We start from the raw sequence: 23287 nt of genomic DNA on the forward strand, positions 1-23287 counted from the left end.
GCAAGACTAATATGGACAAGTTTCTATCTGACGGATTTGTACACTGTTCTTTGCCAATTAGATGATAGGAGTCAGAGCAGAATAATAAAATCTGGAGCACAAGGAGGACTGAGTGAACTCTGGGCTGAAATAAATTATTATTACTAAAAATAATAATGATAACGTCTTTTTTTATTCAGGGCAGCATGATGGTGCAGTGGTTAGTGCTGCCACCTCACAGCCCGACAATATATAAATTATTTCATATTAAGTACAGTTTTGTGTTTCTTACATAAAACAAACTAATAAAATAATAATATATATTTATTGCATGCATTTTATTTTATTGATTTTATTGATATTTCCTACACACATGGCTTTAAATCAACTGTTTCCTGATGTGTCAACCTGCTTTGAGCATATGACCCCTTTTATTAAAACATTTTCTAGAAATGCCGCCCATTTTACCAACTAGGAAATTAAAGACCTATAAAACAATGTGTTCAAACACACTGCTCTTAATGTCTCAATACTAGCAGTGTGAGGTGTGAACAAACTCTAATGTAAGTAGTTCTACAACAGAGACAGAACCCAATTTGACTGGGTTAATTGAAGGGCTGCGTGATAATCTTTTTAGCATCCTCATCACAATGTATCAATGTGCAATAGTCACATCACAGGATGTTTAATGCCAAGGGAGGTTCCTGCATCCACACTGCATGTCTGAGTGCTGCTTAATGCACTCAAGGATTTTTAAAATGGAGGCACTGTCTATTTCAGAGAGTGGAAAAATCAAGAAGAAACGAGAGGAGGAGAAAGAATGCAGCACAAGCATGGAGTGCATTTCTCTGCAGATGCCCTAACTTTTAGATTTGCCCCAATCATTCTACAGTGATTAATACAGTATTATATATTTATGTCTGGTGAATATTTCTGTTTCATACCAACATATAAATAAAATGCTGCAAAGTTCCCTGCAGTCCTAGTTAGTGGTTGGTTTGGACAAGTGTACATTTCCAAGAATCCATTTTGAATGAGACGTTTGGGCAGTTTACAGTGTTAGTACATCAGCTCATAGATAACAACATGCCCCATGTAGCTACCTCAGCATGCTACTGGATCCTAGCATTTTCTCAATATATGCAGATGAATGTTGCTGTGCCACTTTGTAGAGAAATCAGGTCTCATTAGTATTTTGAATCCCCTTTCTAAAACTGGAGCACCTTCTCAATACACCATACAGCAGCCACATCTGTGAGGAGTCTTTCAGAATACCAAAGTAATTTTATTCTATTTAGTAATAATGCAAAACCTCAACAAATTCAATTTAACAAATATTCTCCAATGGACATCATTACTGTACATAAAGTAATTTCCCCTGTGTTTTGACTGATTTCTCATACATGTCTAACAGTAGAGGGTATCAAAATGTTTTTGACGCACGGCTACTGAATCAATTAGTGTATTAAATGTGTGAGTTTGAACAGATTAGAGTAGATTACTTTGTGTTATTGCACAGCTATGGAAGGAAAAAGGAAATAAGAATGGTTATCCAGAATAAAGTGCTACCACATGGTAGTATGGCTTTTGCTTTCTTTCTGTAGTGTATTTCACCTTCCCTACAAAAGACAGTAATGCATCTGGGGACCGAGAATAAGTGCCGGCTTATATCTGTTTTGTAATGTCCACTATCTTACAAATACCCACAACAGAATTCAAACAAAAACAGTCGACACTGGGATAATGAACCTTATTTTGTATCTTACCCTCCTCAAAACACTAAGCCCATACAAACAGGACCATCATTACTCCACCATCAGTGTCCAAAATGGCTATAGAGACTCCTGTGAAATGACTGATGAAAATTTGGGAGAAAGCAAGAGAACAGAGCAGAAGAAAAAATGGAGTCTGTGAGTGGAAGAGAGGAGTGATGGAGCAGGTGGACTCTCATCCATCTTGTCTGTGCTGACGGATATATGAGTAGGGGCCTCGGGCTGACCATCAGACAATATGATAGATGAGAGGTAAATAGTGAAAAACATGGATATTCAAATAACAGTCATGCAAGCTGCATGCAAAGGTGTCACAATATGAATGGACACAGCTTCAAAATGTCCTGGAGTTGAATGATTCTGCATACAGTCGATGCAAAAAATAGAGTTTAATAATGAATCACTTGTTAAAACCCCAAATCCTACATTTTCCATAATGTTTTGATACACACACTAACAATGCGTTAAATTGGTGAAGTGTCACTTTTTGCAGTTGTTGTGGTAATATTGTTAGATTCCTAACAATTGAATGTAAAATAATAGCATGTATAACCAAACATGTACCCTTCAGTGCATTTTACCGTAGCAAATTAAATGTGGCATAGGCAGTGAAATTCCAGAAATAGATCAGTGTATGTCAGAGTACATCCCAGTAAACACGTGGATGTCACCGGTGTGCACTGTGCACATTCAAAATTCACTTGTGCATCATGTTCAGTCAGTATGTGTTCCCCCAGTGTTTTGAGTGTTGGGACTATGTGATCATCTTATTATTATTCAAAGTAATAGGAGTACTTAGGAGTACTTTTAAATCCATTCATTTTATAAGCAAATCAATATAAAAGCTGGCATTTTGGTTCAATGTTCTCTAAAGACATGCACATCAGAAAGTTATTAATGCTGAAATATGTAAATACTGTATGCTTTAAGTCTGGACCTTGTATTGGACAGTCAACAGGATGTGCCCTTCCTCCTGTCTACTTTGTGCTTTGATATCTACCAGATCTCTGCAACCCTTAACAGAAGAAAGAAGTACAGAAAACAGATTCACCGAGTAATTGTATATTCACTTTTAGCTCTTATAAAAATGTCACATTGCATCTTCATTCCCTGGAAACATAGTGACCTCAGACATATTAGTGGTAGGAATTTTGTCTAGCTAGCATAAAAATATCCCTTAAGCCATTGCATATTATTGTACCATTACCTGTACCAAACTTCCTAAAACCCACGCCATACAGTATTTCTTCACCTTTTCTAAAAACTATTGTTTTGACCCATGATAGCTGTGGCAGCACTTGTCTGGCGATTGGTCCGTACACTTAACAGCTTTTGGGTTGTAATGTACCTTTTCATTCTAAGATGCTCAAAATTACTGTGAGCCAACTTTAAAAAAGACTCCAGAATGCATCTGGTCATAAAACAAAAATCATTGCAGTAACTTCCATTTTGCTTTTAACTGGATTACAATGCTGGCAGATTGTACATTTTGCCATTAACACTGTTTATTTGACCCCTGAATACATTGAGATATATTTAGGAAAGATTCTACATATCATATACAGTAAGTAGGCTACAAGATTATATGAAATCGTTTAAAGATTGTGAATGCAATTTACATATTATTAGCAGTAGCAGCAATGTTTGCTAAATGTGTCCCATATTTAACTGTCATGCTTTTTTTTTTTCATTCACACTCCAGCTCCGTTTGTTCTCCCAGAGCATTAGTCCAGTCTAAACATGCAGAGCTCAGATGGATGGATGTTTACAGAGCAGGAATATATGTCTGTTGTATGTTTCTTCTTTTATCTCATCTGTCAGCCTGTCAAGGAGCTGTCTACTGCATCAGAGTTGTCAACCACCTAACCCACTCCCCACAAAAAATAATGTTGTTCATGAGGGATTGTTAGTTGACAGGCCTGCCAGTAAGTGCACTCTAATTACTGACTTGCATGTCTAAGTTCTGGGAAGTCTACTAACCTCATTAGGGTAAATAGTTTGTCTTCATCAGCAAGTCTCACAGAGTCCCAGTGAGCAGTAGCCTGACTTCATCAATTACACCAGCCTGATTTGGGTAGACTGGAGCCATAAATATCACATTGTTGTTATTTGAAAGAATTGTCATGGAATCAGTCAAAGTTTAGGTGCTTTTTGCTTGTCCCTTCAGGGGTCACCACAGTTCCACATGTTGATTTCTCATAAATTTTTATGATGGGTGCTATTCCTGCCGTAGCCCTACCATTTTATCAAGGCTTGGGGCCAGCACCAAGGTGGCCCTTCGCTGTTGGGCAGGTCCACACCTGGTGGGGTAGGATTTGAACCCATGCTCTTCTGCATATCAACCCATCTCTCTACCACTGAGCCACCAGGCCATTATCATAGAAACAAATGAGTAGGAGGGAGTCTTGTCAATAGGCACAAAACATAAACTTTTCACTACATTACAAAAAGACTATTATTCTACTAGCAGCAGATTTGGAAATTCAAGAAGTAACTTCAGTGTGCACCTAAGACCAATACTGGAGGGAACTTTTATTCCATTTTGCTAGTAATTATATAAAATGTTTTAGTGTTTACAAAATTTTGGGCCTAACTATAAAAGCAAATATGATAAAAACTCAAAAAGAATGGCAGAACCACATTAATTAATAAAAGGAAATCTGTCCAAATGTATGAGGACATTAAGGGTGTCTTACAATGCTACATGTACTTTGATCTGTTCAGATTTTGTTTCACATATGCTGCACACTTTGTATTAACATATACACAATAGGGATATCAATTTTGCACATTCAAGACAAGAGAAAAGGAACAAGTTAACTGATGATAATAAAAATCACCATCTGGTGCTTTCCTTTAAAGAACATCAGTATAAGCATAGGCCATGAAAGCCTGTATGGTCAGCTGGGCCCAAAACCCCACAAACAGAAGACTACAGAGCTTCCTCCCTTGGGATGTCATTACCAGCTCTTTGAGAGGGGATCCATCAATGGGAGGAAGCCAGGGAAAACCTTTCGTCAGTGGGTCTGCACAAAGACTCAGGACAGGGTCCAGCCAAAACCCCTATAGACTTCCAAACCCGTTGAGATGTTTCAACACTGCAAAATCAACCATCCTATAGGAAATAGTAATGTAGGAACATTTACCTGATGTGTACCATGCTGTACAATACCAGAGTCTGCTTGTGTGTCTTTTCTGGACAGCAGTAAAACTGCAAACTCTGCCCCAATTCCTCGTGAATCATTATGCTTTAAGCTGCCGTGCACAGCCATTTCTTTCCTTCACCCCAAAATATCCCCAAAAACACAATATATGAGCACAAACTTGCTTAATCAAATAACTCCAACATGGCTGAGTAAACAGAAAAGCATGACAGCAACATGTTGCAGCCTAAAGCAACCCAGAGGGAGATACATACCACACACTGAACAGGACCGTGCAGCTAATTAAAGTTTGACTTAGAGGATACACAAAGGACACAGATCATAGGCCAATCGCACAATCAATTTTATTCATTGTTGTTTTATTCATTGTTGAATTAATTTTAAATTCAAGTCCGCATCTAGTGGTTTCCTTGAGGTGCAATACTGTTTTCTCAAACAAATTACACAGCTAATCCTAAAATACAAGGAAAGAAATTTTTAAACTATTTTATTACTGTCAGTGCTAACAATTGGTGTCACACATCAGCCAATCGATAACAGGCTGAGGCTGCTTAAGTAGCAACTTAACACATGTGTTCTCAGCTGATTTTTATTTATTTATTTTTTTTAAATCTATACCATGACAGACATTGGGACATCACATTTTTTAATTACAAAGTTAGTCATGCAAATACAAGCAAATACAAGATGCTACTAGATGTTATTAAAATCAAAATGATCACAGTTTGAGTTACAAAAATTAACTATGACTCTATAAACTGTGTTTGTGACCATCAGATGCAATATTTACTAGAGCTAGACCAACTGGATCCACAGGCTTTACATTAGGGGTATAAAACACAGGGGAATGAGTCCTAAAACCTGGAAATAAATTTGCATTTTTGCATTTCTGATTTCCTAGTCCCTAAGTCCCTGGGACCTCAGCTTTTTAGTTTAATTCATAAAATAAGGTCTGTTCGAATTTAGTCTGTGGGAGACTGGTAGCCATAAAAGTGTAGGTGTATATAAATCCTCCTTTCATTTCTTGATGTTTATTTTGCAAACTCAGTTTGTGCATCCTGTCAGTTTTTCCAATTTTTAGATACTACATATAGTGGCTTTGAGGTCACGAAAGCAAATTGAATTCACATCTTGTGATGGAAAGTGCAATGTCATAAGTTGGAAAAATTTTGTGAATTTGTTTGACTAGTACAGTTTCCTCAGTAGATGGTCGACTTGGATATTTTTTTAATATACCTAAAGCCGTTTTCCTTTCAGAGTCAACTGAATGAGTAATTACCTTTCTCATCTGTTTTTGTGTGCTCTAAAGGGAAATGTGCAGAGTGAAAACAACATCTGTCTTAAATCAGCTGCTTGTTATTAACATTTCTTTCAGTTTTGATTAAATATTCAATCATTTCTTAAGTATCACTGAGACACACCTACTGTAACATTTTGGAGTGAGCAGTGTCCCCGTACTTTGAGCCCTCTTCTTCTGTCCTCCAGCCCCCCATTTCTTTTCTCTGCTACTACTTCATCTGCCCTTCTGTTGAGCAGTTTGTAATTGAGATTCAGGCTTACAGATTGAGGTGCCATGGATGTTCCCTCCAACATCGGTGTTATGCGTCCAGCTATCTGTGGAGCCAGAGACATGAGAAGAATCCCTTGTATTCAAGGCCCCTACATTGCTGAGGCAATTAGAGCAATCTCCTGCCTTGAGTGACAACGGGGCTCAGTCAGATGATGGAAATTGCAGTTTTATGCAAGAGACCCACTCCCTTTTGTACTGCTGTGCCAACCTTGCAGGTTCAGCCAACCCAAACTTGTGTGTAATTAATTAGAATCTGACATTTGCATAATTGAATATTTAAGTTATTATAATGCATTCTCTACCTTTTGCAGCTGACATCAGCTTGTGTTTGCAGACTCAGACTTGTCAGGACATTGACTCCTATATGTACAACAGCAAACATTTGTACATGACAGGAATATGAATGGGACCTTGTCACATTCACAAGACAAAGGTGCTGTAGAAGCAAGAGCCATGTTGACACAAGTAAAAGTCACAAGAAGTTTCACTACAAATGGTTTTAAAATAATAGCATTGCACTAGCATTTGTTGATTGCTCACAGGATTTTTACTGCATGTTGTAACAATTTATTTATGAGATTTAAAATAGGATTAAAAATATATAACCATGCAGCTAATAAAAATGAATAGTTATAAAGCCCCAGTGACACACATTTGGCGGTTGTGGTGTTTTACACAGATTACAGTGCATCTGCTTTTGTTATTTATAGCAAAACGTATTACAAATGCACCCAAGAGCACATATTTGGGTCCCCTCCGCTATACCTGCAAACATCTGCAGTGATCTGAACTGGACAAGACCCAACACTTAGCAGCAGTAGCACTGACCTTGCAGAGAGCTTCACACACACACACACACACACACACACAGTGATATAAAACACCTGCTATCACATATAGCCATAACCATGTGCGGAAAGAGATTCAGCGAATGGTTGGCTGGCTCTCTGACTGATATCTGATTGGTTGGCCGGCTGGGCGGCTGGACAAACTGGAGAATGTGGTTATTCCCTTCAGAGTGAAAGTACAGCTGCCATCCAGGAGCCTGCTGTTTGTTGCTCTACCTAACACTCCATATAATTAGGCAGAGTCAGAGCTGCCAGTAACATGCATCATTTAGAGCTGGTTTAGCAACAGAAATATAAAGACTTTGAAAGCACAGCTTCTGGTGAATTCAAAACACTACTTAATGACAATTCATTACTAAATATCCCCATACTTATTTTTTGAAATGAAATCCACCACCTGACACAGAGGATAACAATGCTTTGTCACGCACACCAAATTCAAAGCATGAGAACAAAAGCATGAAAGAGAGCCCCATGTCCCCAAACGTAAGGAAGAGCACAGATTTCAAAGTACTAATAGATTCGTTCATTCATTTAGTCAGTAATAATATTTTATAAGCACTATTCATAAATGTGCAAGAAACACTTCATGGCAAGAGTGAGAACTCCAAAATCCAAAGTGATTAAATTCATTAAAATCTCTTCAAGTAATTGCAGCTCATCTATGGCAGAGTAAATATTCAATTAATGGTGCCTTTTTAATAACTGTGATTCCTTCAATCCATCTTGCACAGCCTTGCATATCTTCCCATTAATTAAAATTTCTCTTCAGAGGTCAATTGAATTTCCTTTAACTATTCATTAGCCATAATACAGACCAACACAAAATCTGAATGAAAAGAGAAGTTAATCTTCCTTGTGCAGTTTCTGTGTGTATGCATTTTAAGGGGGTGGGGGGTTGGGAGGATTAATCTGTCTTTGCTTTCCCCCTGGGCAAAAAGTGGGCTTAATGTGCCTCTGTGTCAAGGTGGCGAGCTGAACTGTGTGAGCCAAAGCGGAAGCTCTTTACAGGTTTCCGTAGCGTGTTTGGCCAAGGCTGACTGGCTGCCAAACAGCAAGAGAGAGAGCGGGGATGAATCAGCATTGACAAGGTGAAGCCAGCCTCGTGTTCAATGGCTGACAGCTCAGGTGCTTAGAGAGATGGAGACACAACACATTACATTTAGGCCACTGCAGAAAGAAGAGAGGGCAAAACGAGACAGCAAAGAGTGCAAAGTGGCTTTTGTGTAAACTTTTCTCACTGATAAGTAAAAACCCGAAAATAACTTTTGCGAGTGTTAATATGAGTTGTCAATGTTGTGGTTCCCAAAGCCTGACAAAAACCGAGAACCAATAAATTAATTCAAAGCATTGTATCTGATGTTTTTTTTTGCCTCTAAAATCTGGACAAATAATGAATACGCTTTTTCATTCCATTTGTTACCTGTGATGCAACACTAATCTAATCTAGCAAATTGTCACATTTTTCAAATCCCTGACTGGCACCCTAATTACCTGTCACATTTATAAATATTAAAACCCAGTCAGTTAATACCAGTCTTTGGGGACTGAAAGCTAATTTTTCATTATTGCATTTCTATATAAAGCAGGCGAAAGAAACTGCACCAGTTATTTGTAAAAAAAAATGCCAAAAATTAAAAATTTTAAAAATACCTTTACACTAATTCTGAAGCAAAGGTTTTGATCCAGCTTTGTCAGGTCACACTCATGCAAAATATTTCAAAGTCATTCTAAAAATATTTAGAATTACTGTGACCTGAAAAAGATATTTTACCGATGCTATTTAAAATAGCCCTGCACCTACTGTACATGATGTACATACACCTACTTTGCTTTTCTAAAATATCCTAAAATGATATTCAATTACATTGATCTGCCACAAAATAAATACCAAATGGTCATATTAATGTTGTGGTGAACAGGGGTCAGCATGGACCCATACACAGCGAACTGTGATGCTCTGTGTGTTGTGACACTGTTGAACATAGGCCTTATTTTGATGAGATTCTTTTACAAGCGTAGCAGGCCATCATGGCAAAAATGTGTGGGTCATATTCTTGCTGTGTTTTATCTATCCAGAGAGCAGGGAATCAGACAAAGTTTACAGTAAATGCTAAAGCCCAAGGCTTGAGAGTAGTCAGGAGTAACATTAACTGGTAAAGATAGGTTTAGATTAAAGATCTGCTCCTGAGCCACAGTATCTGATGTTAACAATGAAACCGAGCACAGCAAGTGAGAAAAAATTAGAAATTAAGTTGATACAGTTTTCAAAATCAAGGGGACCCACAAACACACCTTTATTTGCCCTTCAACAAACAGCATAATCAGTAAGTCTGCTCTGCTAAGGTTGTAAAATGTTACAGCTGATGAAATCTCTGCACCTTATGAGTCGCACAGGTGCTGTACAAAAAAAACATGAAATAATCCCACACTGTCTTCCATATGCTATAATATTCATAGAGTATCTATTACAAGTTTAAGAAAATTCAACAGTTAAAAAGAGTTTTACATGCCAATAAATGCATGAGGTTTCCAAAGTCAATGAGTACTTAAAATTTTGGCAACCAAAGAACCAGTTCGGGTTCGAGAACCACACCAACTCAAAACACGAACACCTGATTTTTTAGGATTTAGGAAGTGGATCATCGTGACGAAAAAGACCAACAAATAACCAACAGATTGACACATTTTCTCACCTGTGGCAAAGCAAACTCGTTGAACAATCTCCAAAACTGCCATTAGCATCAATTTTTTTCTCACCTAATTGAGAAAGGGTTGAACAATGGCAAAGTTTTCCGTGTCCTACAGAAAGCTAACCAAACATTTGCCTTAAACTAACCAAACCATAAATATACAATCATATGTGCACATATTAATAAGCAGCTAATATCTTTGACTGTGAGGTTTGACCACTTTAAAGCAGAAAACAGTTCTGTATATGTTACAAATACAAGGTCACAAGGGACCTTTTAAGGCCTCACATGTACACAGTAAAATACTATACTTGTTCCTTACTTTTATGAATTTGGTCGGGTTACAGGATTTAGATTTTCCCAGATTTTGGCAATATTTACTTGATGTTGTGCCTTTGTATATCAGATCGTATAGTATCGAGATCAACAAGAAATGTGAGGGGAGAATTGGAATGAAATGTCACAGAGGGCCCTGGCACTGGTTAGATTTAAACAACGGATGGTGTGGTTTTAGGGTTTTACAAAATTTTGACAACTTTTTGATTATTTGTTTTGCAATTAATTTGCTGACTTAACTGTGGTCTGTAAATCAACAATTTCATATTTTTTTCTTATTTTATCTTCATTATCTTCATTTATTTCTTCTTCTCTGGAGCTATAAAAAAATATTTCGACTGGCAGAACTGCAAAACACATTTATTTTAAAGCTTTAAAAGGAAGCAAATGCTATCTTTCTGTGAGACTGGTGGAGTAGTACTGTCATCCAGCTAAAACTTGTGTCTATGAAAAAAGTTTGACACATCTGGCTTAAATAGGTGAGGGGATCAGTTGTAAAAAAGAGACGACATCAAGAAACCAGCAATGGTCACTTGTCAGAAATGAATCATTACCGATCATTGGTAGTGTTTGAGAAAAAGACTAACTTGCTAATAATTTTGGTGAAGAATTACTGTATGGTGTAGAGACACTACTCCAAAGTGATGACATTGAGCCCTGTCCCTTAAACTTTGAGATGCAGTCTAACACAGCCCTGCCTCTTCTCTGCCTCTGTGTGTGTGTGTGTCTGTATGTGTGTGTACAGCTTCTGTATTTTTCATTTTGATTTATCCTACTAGGAAGAACACTGTGCCCATGTGAGTGATGTCCTTACTCTGGACACACTACAGGGTAGCTGCTCTCAAAGTGGAGTCCTTGAGGGAGCAGCAGGGGAGCTATTATAAAGAGAGGAATTGTTAGACTTAATTTTTATTTTAGGTACAAATTATGCCAGGGAGAAAATGCATGAGTGACTGTTGAAAGACCAGGTTTCCCTATCAATTTTATTAGATTCTCAGAGTGTAGACAGGTCTCCAATTGCTGCTTAAATTAATAAACTCCCCCAACAAGCACCAAAATATGATTAAATGGGGGTCACAAGCATATAGGGTGGGTCTATTTTAGAATCTAGATAAAGACGTCAGCTCTACCATAGGAGGTGGTACTCTGCAATGCGTCCTTTACGTTCTATCATTGCCCAAGGCTACTGCTGGCATGTAAACATAAACTAATCATACCATTAATCTCACCATGCAACTATGCACTTTTGAAAGCAGCCCATCTGTGAAGGCTTCCCAATTAGTTGCCGTCATATGGCAGAGAATGGATCTGGAGTCTGACAAACACGGTCCTTGGTACACAACTGTATAGGAGAAAATAATACACAATATGCTCAACTAATCTGCAAGGCTGCAGTTTCTCATCAGTATAGCCCTTGAGATAAAGTCACCACTTGAACCAGAACCGTTGGGCATCCTTGAATAGGTGAATTGTTCTGTATTTTATCTTTAGGAGACTGTTAATTAGACAAAGAGCTCACATCGTCTGTCGACACCCACAGCAGTTAGAAGCAATGATCAGAGAAAGCACCTTAGCAAAGTGGAAGTGCACTGAAAGACCAGCAACAGTACATAGCAACATCTTAAACCAGCAAAAAAAAAAAAAGACAGACGTAACAAGGCCTCAGCATCTGTCACGCAGACAGTATACAATAGCTGTTTCGTAGCTTTACCTTGCGTCCACCAGTGTTCAGCTTTATGGGCGTGAGGAAGGGGTCAAAGATCATGTGGCTGGTCTCGATGTTGACTGGCGACTGTCTCTTCCCCACCGAGCACAGGTTCCAAGCCGAGTTCACCAGCCCCCAGAATGATGGCACTGCAACAGAAAGGCAAGAGAGGAGGTTCAAAAAGTGAGCGTCTGCACCAAAAAGATAGGGGGGCAAAGCACAGTTAGACTTAGTGCTTCGGCCTCAGTGCTTTTTTTAATTTAGGTCTGCAAGACTCATAGTGGAAGAATTTTAATTAGTAAAGATCCATGTGGGCTTTTCATGATCTGTAACAATTCTTTGAGATGGAACCTGTCAGTTCACTCTAAACTTTAGTAATAAATGATCAGTGTATTATTGATCTGAAGCTTTAAATGGAACAAAGGCAGGTTAAATATCCCTATAAGTGTATTGTCATACTAACGTTGTACATTACAGAATACTGTGTCCATATCTACAGTTAATGTCCTCTTTCTTGAGCAGAGGAGCAATTATGCAGACATGCATGTACACACAGAATACATGTAAAAAACCATGAAACAAATAGAAATAAATGTATTAATATGAAAGTTCCTGCAGTAAAGTGAACACATAAAAGCCTAATAAAAAAAGTTAGGCAAACATTATTAATTAAACTTACACTTACAGTGTATTAAAAACATTTTTGAACCACAGTTGGACCCAGATTTAAGGAATACACATACTGTTTGACTTCATTAAGTCTTTCAGAAATATGCATTATACAGTGACTGTGGTGGACATCATAGCATCACGCGTACTTAAAACTTAGTGTCTGTTGTTAAATTTTTATTTATTTTTTTGTCCTTTCAGCTTATCCCGTGAGTTCGGGGTCGCCACAGCGGATCATTATCCACATGTTGATTTGGCACAGTTTTTACGCGGGATGCCCTTCCTGACGTAACCCTCCCCAATTTCTACCGGGCTTAGAGGAGCGCTGCACAGCTGGGGAGGGGATTGGGCTGTTAGGGATTCAGTGTCTTGCCCAGGGACACTTCGACATAAAGCCAGGGCCGGGGATCGAACCACTCACCCTGTGGTCCGTGGACGACTGCCTTTACCAACTGAGCTGTAAAAACCTTAAATACCATATTACAATTAAATATCATGCAGTTGATAGCAATCAATTGAGTTTTAGATGAATAAAACAATTACTGTATATCAGTAATGAAATTATATATATTATACAGAAGTGCCTCTTTCAAAATATTGTAGATTATTATATTGGATCCATTTGTACATTTTTACTTAGTAGCTTCTCTAAAGCCATAGAACAGGGCTAATTCTACAAGGGGGCTGTGTGTGTAAATCTAGCCTAATTAAAACAGGTTTTGCCAAACTTAAGGTCTTATTTATTCTCTCTCAAAATTATTTTCTTTTTGATTAGATTACCACCTACAAGTAAATGATACAAGCACGAGGAGCCCATTTGTTTTAGTGAGGAAGTCTTTCTTCCAAACCTTTTAATCTCAAAATATTTTTCATGGATGATATATTCATTCATTTCTAGGAGAACCAAGCTTAAACTGGAGTAATTGAACTATTTCCTTAAAGAAAATTTTGAAACTTTTTCAAATGGATTGCAGCCATGAAAGAATAATAAAAGGAAAAATCATTGGACCAATAAAGAAAAGGATACACATAATTCAAAAACCAGAAATACAACTCTTGTTATATTTCCTATTGCCAGATGTTGCAAATATGAAAGACTACATCCATATATTAAACATAATTACGTAAAAAAAAAAACCTAGAGTGGTATTATAAATAAAAAAGATTAGAGTCAGGAGTATGACTCTAAAATGAATTTTTATAGCTTTTACTGCTAGACAAAAAACAACTGAATGAACTGATAAACATGATAAGAAGACGGGATTGACAACGGTGATCATCAAAAATCAATATGTGTGATGGATATATATGATGAATAATGTTAGGTCATTTCTCATAACTCTCTAAATGCTTATAATCTGCTTATAAACTGCTTTTATCCAAAGCACTTGTTGCTTCTCATTCTGGTGCACACACTCGCACAACAATGAAAGCACCTAACGTGCAAAGTTCTCTCCTGACCAACCAAGAGTAACTTACAATAGGATTCAGTGTCTTGTCTTGAGCCAGAAGGGACCGGGAGTCAAACCACTGACGACCATGAACGACTGCCTCAACAACTGAGCTAAAGCAATGACTAAAAAGTTAAGCTACATAATGGACTAAACAACAAAAAAATGTCCCCCAACATAATAGCTTTTAGTTGTGCAATTTCTGATATAATTATAATATAGGCATGACAAACATTTACACATATATTCATATCTACAACAGAGAATATTTAACCTTACCTAATATGAAGTGTATGTGTCATTCATTCTTTTGACTGACAGTAGCAGCTGATGAGCCATTATTCCTTTAGTTCTGACAGCAAACAATAGAGCAAGATGCTATTTTTGGTAGGTGGTGAGTATTTAGACATCTAATGATTCGTAGGCCCTTTGTCCTTTGACAAATCTGAACCTGGTTAATTTAACTTTTTAAAATAACACTTGCGGTCCTGAAGAGTGAGTGACTGTCCATATTCACATAAACAATTATCTTTTGTTTGTGTTAAAAATAGAAGAGAACAAAACGTGCTTAGCCAATAAATAAGCAAAATTAAACCTGGACCTCATGACATGACACAAAAGTTTCCTCCCTTGAGAAGTTTTGCTAAGCCTTCACTGCAGCTGCCATTTACCTTCAGTAAGTGAAAAGCTGCTCTACTGGGTTAAGATCAGGTGATTGACTTGTGCAGTGAAGAATATCCCATTTCTTTGTCTTTTGAAACTCTTTGGTAACTTTCGTTGTATTTTTTGGGTCATTACTCTCAGGCAGATGTTCAAAGAGCTTTACACTGCTTTTCATTCACCCATTCGCACTCACAATCAAACACACTCACCCACTAACTCTCACCAGGAGCAACTAAGTTGATGTTCATCGTCTTGCTCAAGGACACTTCGACATGTGATAAGAGAAGCTGGGGATGAAGCCTACAACTGCAGAAATGGTGGACAACCGCAGAGAGTAAAGCCTTGTGCATTTCAGAATTCATCCTGCTACTTTTATTAGAACTTTTACTTTATTACTTTATTAGTCAGATTATGAACAACAGTGGCCCAGTTCCACTGGCAGCCATACATGCTCATGCCATTACCCTTTCACCAACATGTCTGACCGATGATGTGCTTTGGATCATGAAGTCTTCCTTTCCTTCTCCATACCTTTTTGTTCCAATCATTCAGCTACAAGTTAATATTGGTTTCAGTCCAAAGAATCTCATTCCAGAACTGGACAGTCTGCTCTCGTGTTTCTGTTCTTGAACTTCATCAGTAGTTTGCACCTTGTGTGCGTTGTAAAGCCTCTGTATTTACATTCAGCCACATTCTGTGGACTGTAGACTTTGACAGTGACACATCTAGCTCCTCAGGAGTTTTCTTGCATTTCTTTAACAGCATTTCTTCCACATTTATTTTCAGAAGTGATGCCACACTACAAGCTGTTTAATTTTGATCTATACAGTATATGGGCTCCTATGTACCTACATCGTTCCTCTTAAATATACTGTAGCCTTCATTACTCAGGGTTCTAGTATTATACTGCAGCAGGCAATGCCTAAATAATAATGATGAAGCTTGATGGGCAAAGCTAGTCTGCAGAAACTTTTAGCAATTTGGTCAAAACCTGTCCCTAAATAGAGGAAACTTTACGGAGCTGAGAGAAACAGAATCAGTCTATAATCAGCTAACACATGTACTATAGGACTGAGAGGAAAGGATGGCACAGTGAGAGAATGTCATCACTGTGGGAGTGATAGGCATCTCAGCCAGTCAGTTTCTTATCTAAGACTTGGCCACTGGGACCAAAAATTCAATTCCTTTCTCAGAGTGGGAGGCAAAGGCTTATCATTATCAACTCTATGTCTCTTTTGTGCTAACATATCTTCTAGAGCCTAAAACAGCATTTTCCTTTAGGAACACAGTATTACGCATTGATGATTCACTGGATTTGTGCTATGTAAATTCCACTAAGATTTACAACAAAAGCAGAGTTAATATGAAAATATGCAAATTCACAGTGAATCAGAAAGAAGCACACAAAACACATAAGAGCCAGAGATTCATCAAGTCAACAAGTCCTGCAAGACTCCAAGTCACATTTTGTTTGTGATGCTTTTAGACACAGTCTACAAAGAACGCTCTACATCACTCTACAGATAAAAGCATCGAGTCAAGTGGAACAGGGGGCGATGTATTCATCACTCTGTGCTATTCTCATTGAGTCTATGTGGTGATTCTTTGGTGTTTCCCACAACCAGAGGAAGGCGTTTAGCTAAAGTAATTCAGCAAAAACAAGTGACTAAGCTGTCACAGCTAAGAATCATGTTGTTGGAGCTTAAAGCCACAGTCCAACTTTCTTAGAAGGTGGTAAAGACAAATCTTTAAGAAAAAGGGATATTGGATATCTGATTATTAGTAGATATTGAAATCATTACTAAATCATGAATGCATATACATGTTACAGTGAAATCAGTTTACTACATTTAACGATCCCCCTGGCTGGAGCAGTTAGTGCCCTGGAGGACACACCTGGATCATGTACTGGGATTTCATCCTGCACTGATGCTCTACCAATTAATGCTCCACACAAAAAAACTCTAAAGGCTGAATGAGATAATTAGCCAGCAAAGTAACAATGGTATGCACTAGGCAGCATGGTAGTGGATTGGTTAGTACTGTCCCCATCACAGCTACAAGGTCCACCCCAAGGACAAATCACCCATGTAGTAAACGCTGTCCAGTGGAGCGAGGAATGCACAGATTTGTACATTCGAGAAATGAAACAACCACTTTATATACACATGGCTCAACACAGGAGAGCCAGCTCCTCAGAATAAGACTCCAGCTGCTAAACCATCACTCTGTTGAAAGTGATTTAAGTCACACTAGAAAGACCCTCTCTCAAGAGAGGAGGGGGACCACTTGAGGTGGTCCACAGTGGTGACCACCTTCCAGGTGATGCCATCAAGCGTCAACAACCCAATAACTGCGCAAAGTTTATAGGCCTGCCCTGCTAAACCATTTGGCCACAACTGAAGAAGGCTTTTGACAGTTGAAACGTCTTCAAAAACGACAGGCAGAAGTCCAGTTGCCACTAAACATCACCTTTAAGAATGGTAAGAATGACCTGGACGACTGAGATTTTTCACAGACGACTAAATTCATTATTCAGCTACAGTGTACAAGAACATTTGTTTAATACAACTTTTCACTTAATAGCTAATTTCTGTTTGCATTCTGTGCAAATGAATTTAATGTTAAAGCTGCAATATGCAATTTAACTTGGGCTAACATAAGATTCAGAGAACAGTCCACTCTACTCCAGTCAGCCCTCTCTCTCTGCTCTACTTTAGAAGTGAATATCCCTGCACTGCTGCCAGTGCTTTTAAAGGTGTCTGTATCACAAGAGCCTTTCACAGCACCTTACAATAGGTGGAGCATATTTTTCTAGTGAAAAGGTTAATTAAAGGAAAATAATGACATACATAATCTTTAGTAGGAATGATGTCCAAAACTAAAAAGTCTGAAGTTGTTATAATTAAAATGATCTTTTAACACACTAAAAGATATAGGATTATTTTGGCACTTTTAATAAAATATTGAAATAATGAGCATGTGAATCTTCAAATGTGATGTAGAAATGTACATTAACAGCTAAAAAAACTTTAAGATTTTAAGATTTTTTAATCCACTTGAGAGCCATATGGCCGTAACTGTGCTGTAATCAACCCAGCCTGGTACAGTGAATAAGCTGTAGTAATCATTGAGACCTTTCAGTGCTTTCATAGAGTTTCTCTTCAGCTTATCTATTATTTAGCAAAACTCATATGAAGTAGAGGTTGGCCAGTGAACTAATGCCATTTTATGGTCATTGCAACTACTGTTATGCTTCAAATCATTTTGTAAGAATCACCCAGACTTAATCACTCACTGACTGAAAGAGGAAACAGAAGTCCACTATAGATACAAAGCTGTGGGCTGTGCTACAGACACGACTATGGCACACTGAAAGACCTTAGTCACACAACACTGAGTCAGACCACACTGAAAAGCCTTGCTGTGTAATCCTGATGAAGATAGGAGTTGGCCACTTAAACACGCATTTCTCTATTCCTAACATTTGGACAGAAGCTTGATGAACTGGCAGGCTGGCCTGTCTGTAGCTATGAGGTTCACAAAGCCCTGCCCAGTGAACTGCAATGTCTGACCGAGAGGCCAAGGGGGTCTCTAGTGATTTTGGCAAGCTCAGTGTAATGTATCAGTAGCAACTGCTGCAGAAGCTGCTTTGTGGTGGAAAAAGGCCAAATTTCAGACTCTCATAGCAGACTCTGAGGGAGTTTGTTGGTTTGCTGCAATGGTAAGAGGAGAATACAAGAATGGAGAATCACCAACTGTATCACCAACTGAGAGAGTTTTAGGTAAGAACCATCCCAACTTTGAGCTCAGTTATTTCGAAACCGAAGACATCTGGAACCGCTAGGACTTTTCCACTCAGCGAGTCCACCCACTTTGGATGGCAAATCATCCATTGACCATTATCCACTTTTATCAGCCCCAGCTGCTTTTTTACACAATGTGTTTGGTTAGATTTACACACAAAAACAAGTAGGTAAGTATAAGGGAAAATTCATGGGGGGGCTGCAGATATTAAACAGGGTATGGACTGGCATCTCACCGATCCACACTGATCACCACCACTGATCACCTCATACTAAAGATTTTGGTAATGAATTACAATGCTGGAGCATTTACAGCAATGGTATTATTATTATTATTATTATTATATTATTATTATTTTTATTATACTTTTTCTGATTTATATGTTCCATATGTTTTTTGGCAGTTAACTATTTCAGGCTACTTTCAGCTAGAGACACAATTCCATCTCTAAAACGTTCTGCTTATTACGGACATGTGCTCATCTATTCAACTTTTTAATATATTTTATACCTATACCTAATATAATAAAATATTCTTTTTTTTTCAGCAATTTATTCTCATTCAAATGAATGGAGAGGCTCTTTAGCTCCTCTTCAGCTTTTGCCTCTTTCAGCTTTAACTAGTTAGGCATAGTTTCAGCAAATCACAAGAGCTATCAGCCTTGTATTCCAGTTTTTAATATTTTTTACCGTTTTTGAATAATCACAGTTTTATTTTGAGGTACTTTTTGGAGAATTTTCAACTTCTCCAATAGTCTATATTGCAGAATGTTGGCCCAGCTAGAGTGGGTGACATCACATGGACTCCAACTTCTCAGCTTCAACTTTTATTAACTTTGTTTCTTCTTTTTCTTCGTTTCTTCAGTCAACTTTCATCTTTCCTCAACAAATTATACAATACAACATAGGTTTTATTGTGTTCTTTTAGGAAAGGTAACTCTCTTATTGAAAGGACTTACAGTTCTTTCAGTATTCTTTCAGTAACCCATTATAATGAAGGTCCAGAAAATTCTCAATCACAAATGGGGGCTGTTTGAAAACCACTGTTCTTGCTTTATTTTATTGAGTATCTTCAAATAAAGTATATACCTGTGTTTTGTCAAGCCTTCTGCCACTCACAGTTTTTAACATTTTGTTAATAGGACTAATACCTTTTCACATTGTGCACATTTTGCGAGGCATAGTGTGAGCAGTTCACAGCCTGTCTGTAGCAAAAGTGATTCAGTGGGTTGAAAGCTGTCATTGCCATTTTAACAAACACAGCTGAATCAGGTTATGTGATCAGCCTCAGAGCTGTGTTCAAACACCTTACCTGACAGTTTTTCTGTCACATGATACGCAGTAAACACACACACACACACACACGCACGCACACACACACACACACACACACACACACAGAGGAAACACACTTTAAAAATAAAATCATATATATATATATATATATATATATATATATATATATATGGTAACACTATTTTAAAAAGAAATGTGTTGATCGGTGAATTTTGTCAGCGAATCAGGAAAGAGACCAAACGAGAGACAGGGAGACCTCTATTTATGTAAAATCCTTCAAAAAAAATGACAGGAAATCCATGTGCAGAATGGAAACTGGAATGTGAAAGAATCTATCCATTAAACCCAGGCCCCCTGTTGTTAAAGTACACATAATTATTAGCTGTTGATAGATGCAACTACAGTGGCATGGGACATCACTCACTTCCGACAGAGGCACAAACAGCTCTGTCAATAATCTACACACATACACACATTCTTATTGCACAGTAAGTCCTATATTTCACTTAGGCTGCTCATGAGTGTTGGAGCCAATTTCATTTCTTATTGGCAGGCTGTAAAAGTGGACAGGGATATATAGTGTGGCCTTTTGGAGATTTCAGACAGAGCAGATATGGATAATGCCAGTAAAAAGGGCAACTGAGGGTGGGAGGCTTCTGTTTTATGGCTAATCTTCATGCCACTTTGTCATCAAAGAGCCTTAACAAATCTACAAATCTATGAATTATGTATACAACACATGTATGTAATTTAATCATAGGAAGGATGTCCTGATTAAGACCTTTGGGTCCAATCTCAAACATAGCTTTAATAATGGCTATCTGCTGATACTAAGACCAATCAGATACTTATTTGAATACAGTTAATGTTTAAGAGTTTAAGATCTTTTGTTAATTTAGCCAGTAAGTGTAACAATAGGTTATAATTGCTGTAAAATATTTCTTCACTGTTGTTTGCGTATGACAAAATAACCAGATGTTATGTATAAATATGTACAATATTTGTAATAAAAAAAGCAGCATTAAAACCTCAAGTTCTTGAAAAAACATTAAGTTACATGACGTCAGTAATGTTAGCTGTTTAACTAGCTGCAACCTCATCCCACATCCACTTAGAAATGGATAGTTGAAAAGATTTAACTCAGCCTGAGTTTCTTTTAATTTAGGGCTTCGACATTGTGTGCGAAGGCCACATGCCTATGATGACAGCGTAGACTACACTTTAAAAGGATTTTGGCCCTGAAATAAGACACAGCTTATGCCTGGATCAACACCTATGCTCATACAAATAAAGATAACATTATAGATAGGGTTATCTATTATGAAATACATGCGTCATGTTATAATGAAGTATATCCTGTATGATGGGTTTATTTAAATACATAAAAAAATTAAGATGCTTGGTCATCTTGATCAAAAAATAAATACTACTTTTTGACATAAAGGAGTTCGGATCCATTATTAGCAATTTATTGCTAATAATGGATCCGAACATTATTGCCTACAGTGGTGAATAAGAAATATTTAAGATTTCCTCCCACAGTCCAAAGACATGTATGTTAGGTTAATTGGTGACTTTAAATTCCCTTTGAAACAATAAAGAAAATCCACATAGAAACATGAAGTGTAGTTCTATTATTTTACAATCAGTTGAAACTGTTAATTAATAATAATAATTAAGTTAACAATTAAATTAACAGGCAATGCCAAACTTTTAATTCACTTTAGTTTTTACAATTTTAGTAACATTAAAATGCACAGGTGTTAGTGACAATAAAGCTGGGATTCAAAATGTCTGCAAAGGATAAAACATGCAAAACCAGTATGGATTTGTAAACCTCCAGTTAACAATTGTAACAATTCAATGCTCAGACTTCTGCCTGGGTGTGCAAGGCCATGTTTGCAGCCTAATTACTTGGCCTCAGTTAGGTCTGAGGTGCATGCTGGGTAGTCCCTGTGGGCTTATTAGAGTTCAGGGCTGGGGTGAAGGTGGGATTTTAGGTCTAAAGAGATGCACACTGGACAATTAAGTCCTACATTAATTACTTCCACAGCCGGCTGAGTACCTCACAGATAGCCATGTTGTCATAAATCCTAAGCCTAGAGAGACATAGTTTCTCATTATAGAGAGCAGCTCGGAGAATGCCCTCATCAGAATGCATTATATGGACATATGCATACACACCCAAAGGGGTTAGAGCTGCTTTCCAGCCAGGAAGAAAGTCTCTATACAACATACAGCTATAAAAGTTAAAAGCAACCAAATTAAACATAAAACTAAAGTGTACATACATATGTGTGTGTATGTGTGTGTGTGTGCGTATACACTAAGATCATTGGAGGCTGCAGAGGTATACATTCATTAAACAGACCCAGGCACAGAGATAGCCTTAATGAAATGTCTTTATTCTGTCAACTGGCTATGGATGAAAAGTTAGAGTAATAGTCTTTAGGAAACAGGAGGGAATTGGAGAAATGCAAAGTGAACACACACATGCTAAAACACACACAAACACACAGCTTTTCTCTGCCTTCTGTTTGCTTTCTCTCTCTCTCTCTCTTTTTCCCAAAGACCCGAATACATCCAGTGCATCAATTTCTTGGACAAGCATCAAGAAAGGTAAAAAACCTTTTGTAAATGCTGATGCAAATTTGCCTGCAATAGGAAAGAGAGAGTGAGAGTGCACCAAAGGAGACCTAACAGCTCAGGGATAAATGCTTACTTAAGCAGGTATGGAAACCAACATCTTATTGATAATGAATGTCTAAGAGCAGCATTAAAGGAGCTGTCATCTTCTGCTAGCTCTCTATTTGAAACACGGCTCAGGCACTGCAGGTTCCATCTTGTTTACTCAGTAGGGGGCGTTTTAACAGGCATTTTTTTGCGTTGAAGAACAGACAGAGATATGGTTTATATTAAAGCTTTGGACAGGACCAGGTGCAGCACATATATAAAAAAGCTTTCATTGTTTTATGAGACAGACTAAAGTGTGCGCAACTGAGGTAGGAGGAAAGAAAGTACAAGGGCTTCGCATTGCTACATCTGCAGTGTAGAATAAATGGCATAAGAAAGCACGTTTTTGTAAAAAAGAGGACACCAGTGTGATGAGGACACCAGTGCAGTGATGTTCTAAGGGGTGGAGGCACTTGTTTGAATAGCATCCACAACTCAGGTACACAGTAAACAAGAGGGGAAGAACAACCACTGCAGAAAGTGTCACACTTTCAGACAAACAGCACTATCTCAAGCTATGTCAAATGATGACCTCAGAATGGCTCAACAAAAAAATCTGAAGAAAGTTGTGGATTGGCCTAGTCGATGTCCAACCTGAACTA

The 23287-nt window shown here is 37.8% G+C and overlaps 1 protein-coding gene across 4 annotated transcripts in view; it reads right to left on the reverse strand.

Annotated features, from left to right (window-relative positions):
• Positions 1-23287, reverse strand: part of ca10a (carbonic anhydrase Xa) — a 261443-nt gene that overhangs the window by 133856 nt on the left and 104300 nt on the right. For all 4 annotated transcript variants that reach the window (XM_067489008.1, XM_067489007.1, XM_067489006.1 and 1 more), the window contains one exon: positions 12074-12216. In XM_067489008.1, the coding sequence (XP_067345109.1) occupies positions 12074-12216 (143 nt within the window). The remainder of the gene's footprint in view (positions 1-12073; positions 12217-23287) is intronic.

Source organism: Channa argus, chromosome 20, assembly GCF_033026475.1.
Source record: "Channa argus isolate prfri chromosome 20, Channa argus male v1.0, whole genome shotgun sequence".
Taxonomy (NCBI): Eukaryota; Metazoa; Chordata; class Actinopteri; order Anabantiformes; family Channidae; genus Channa; species Channa argus.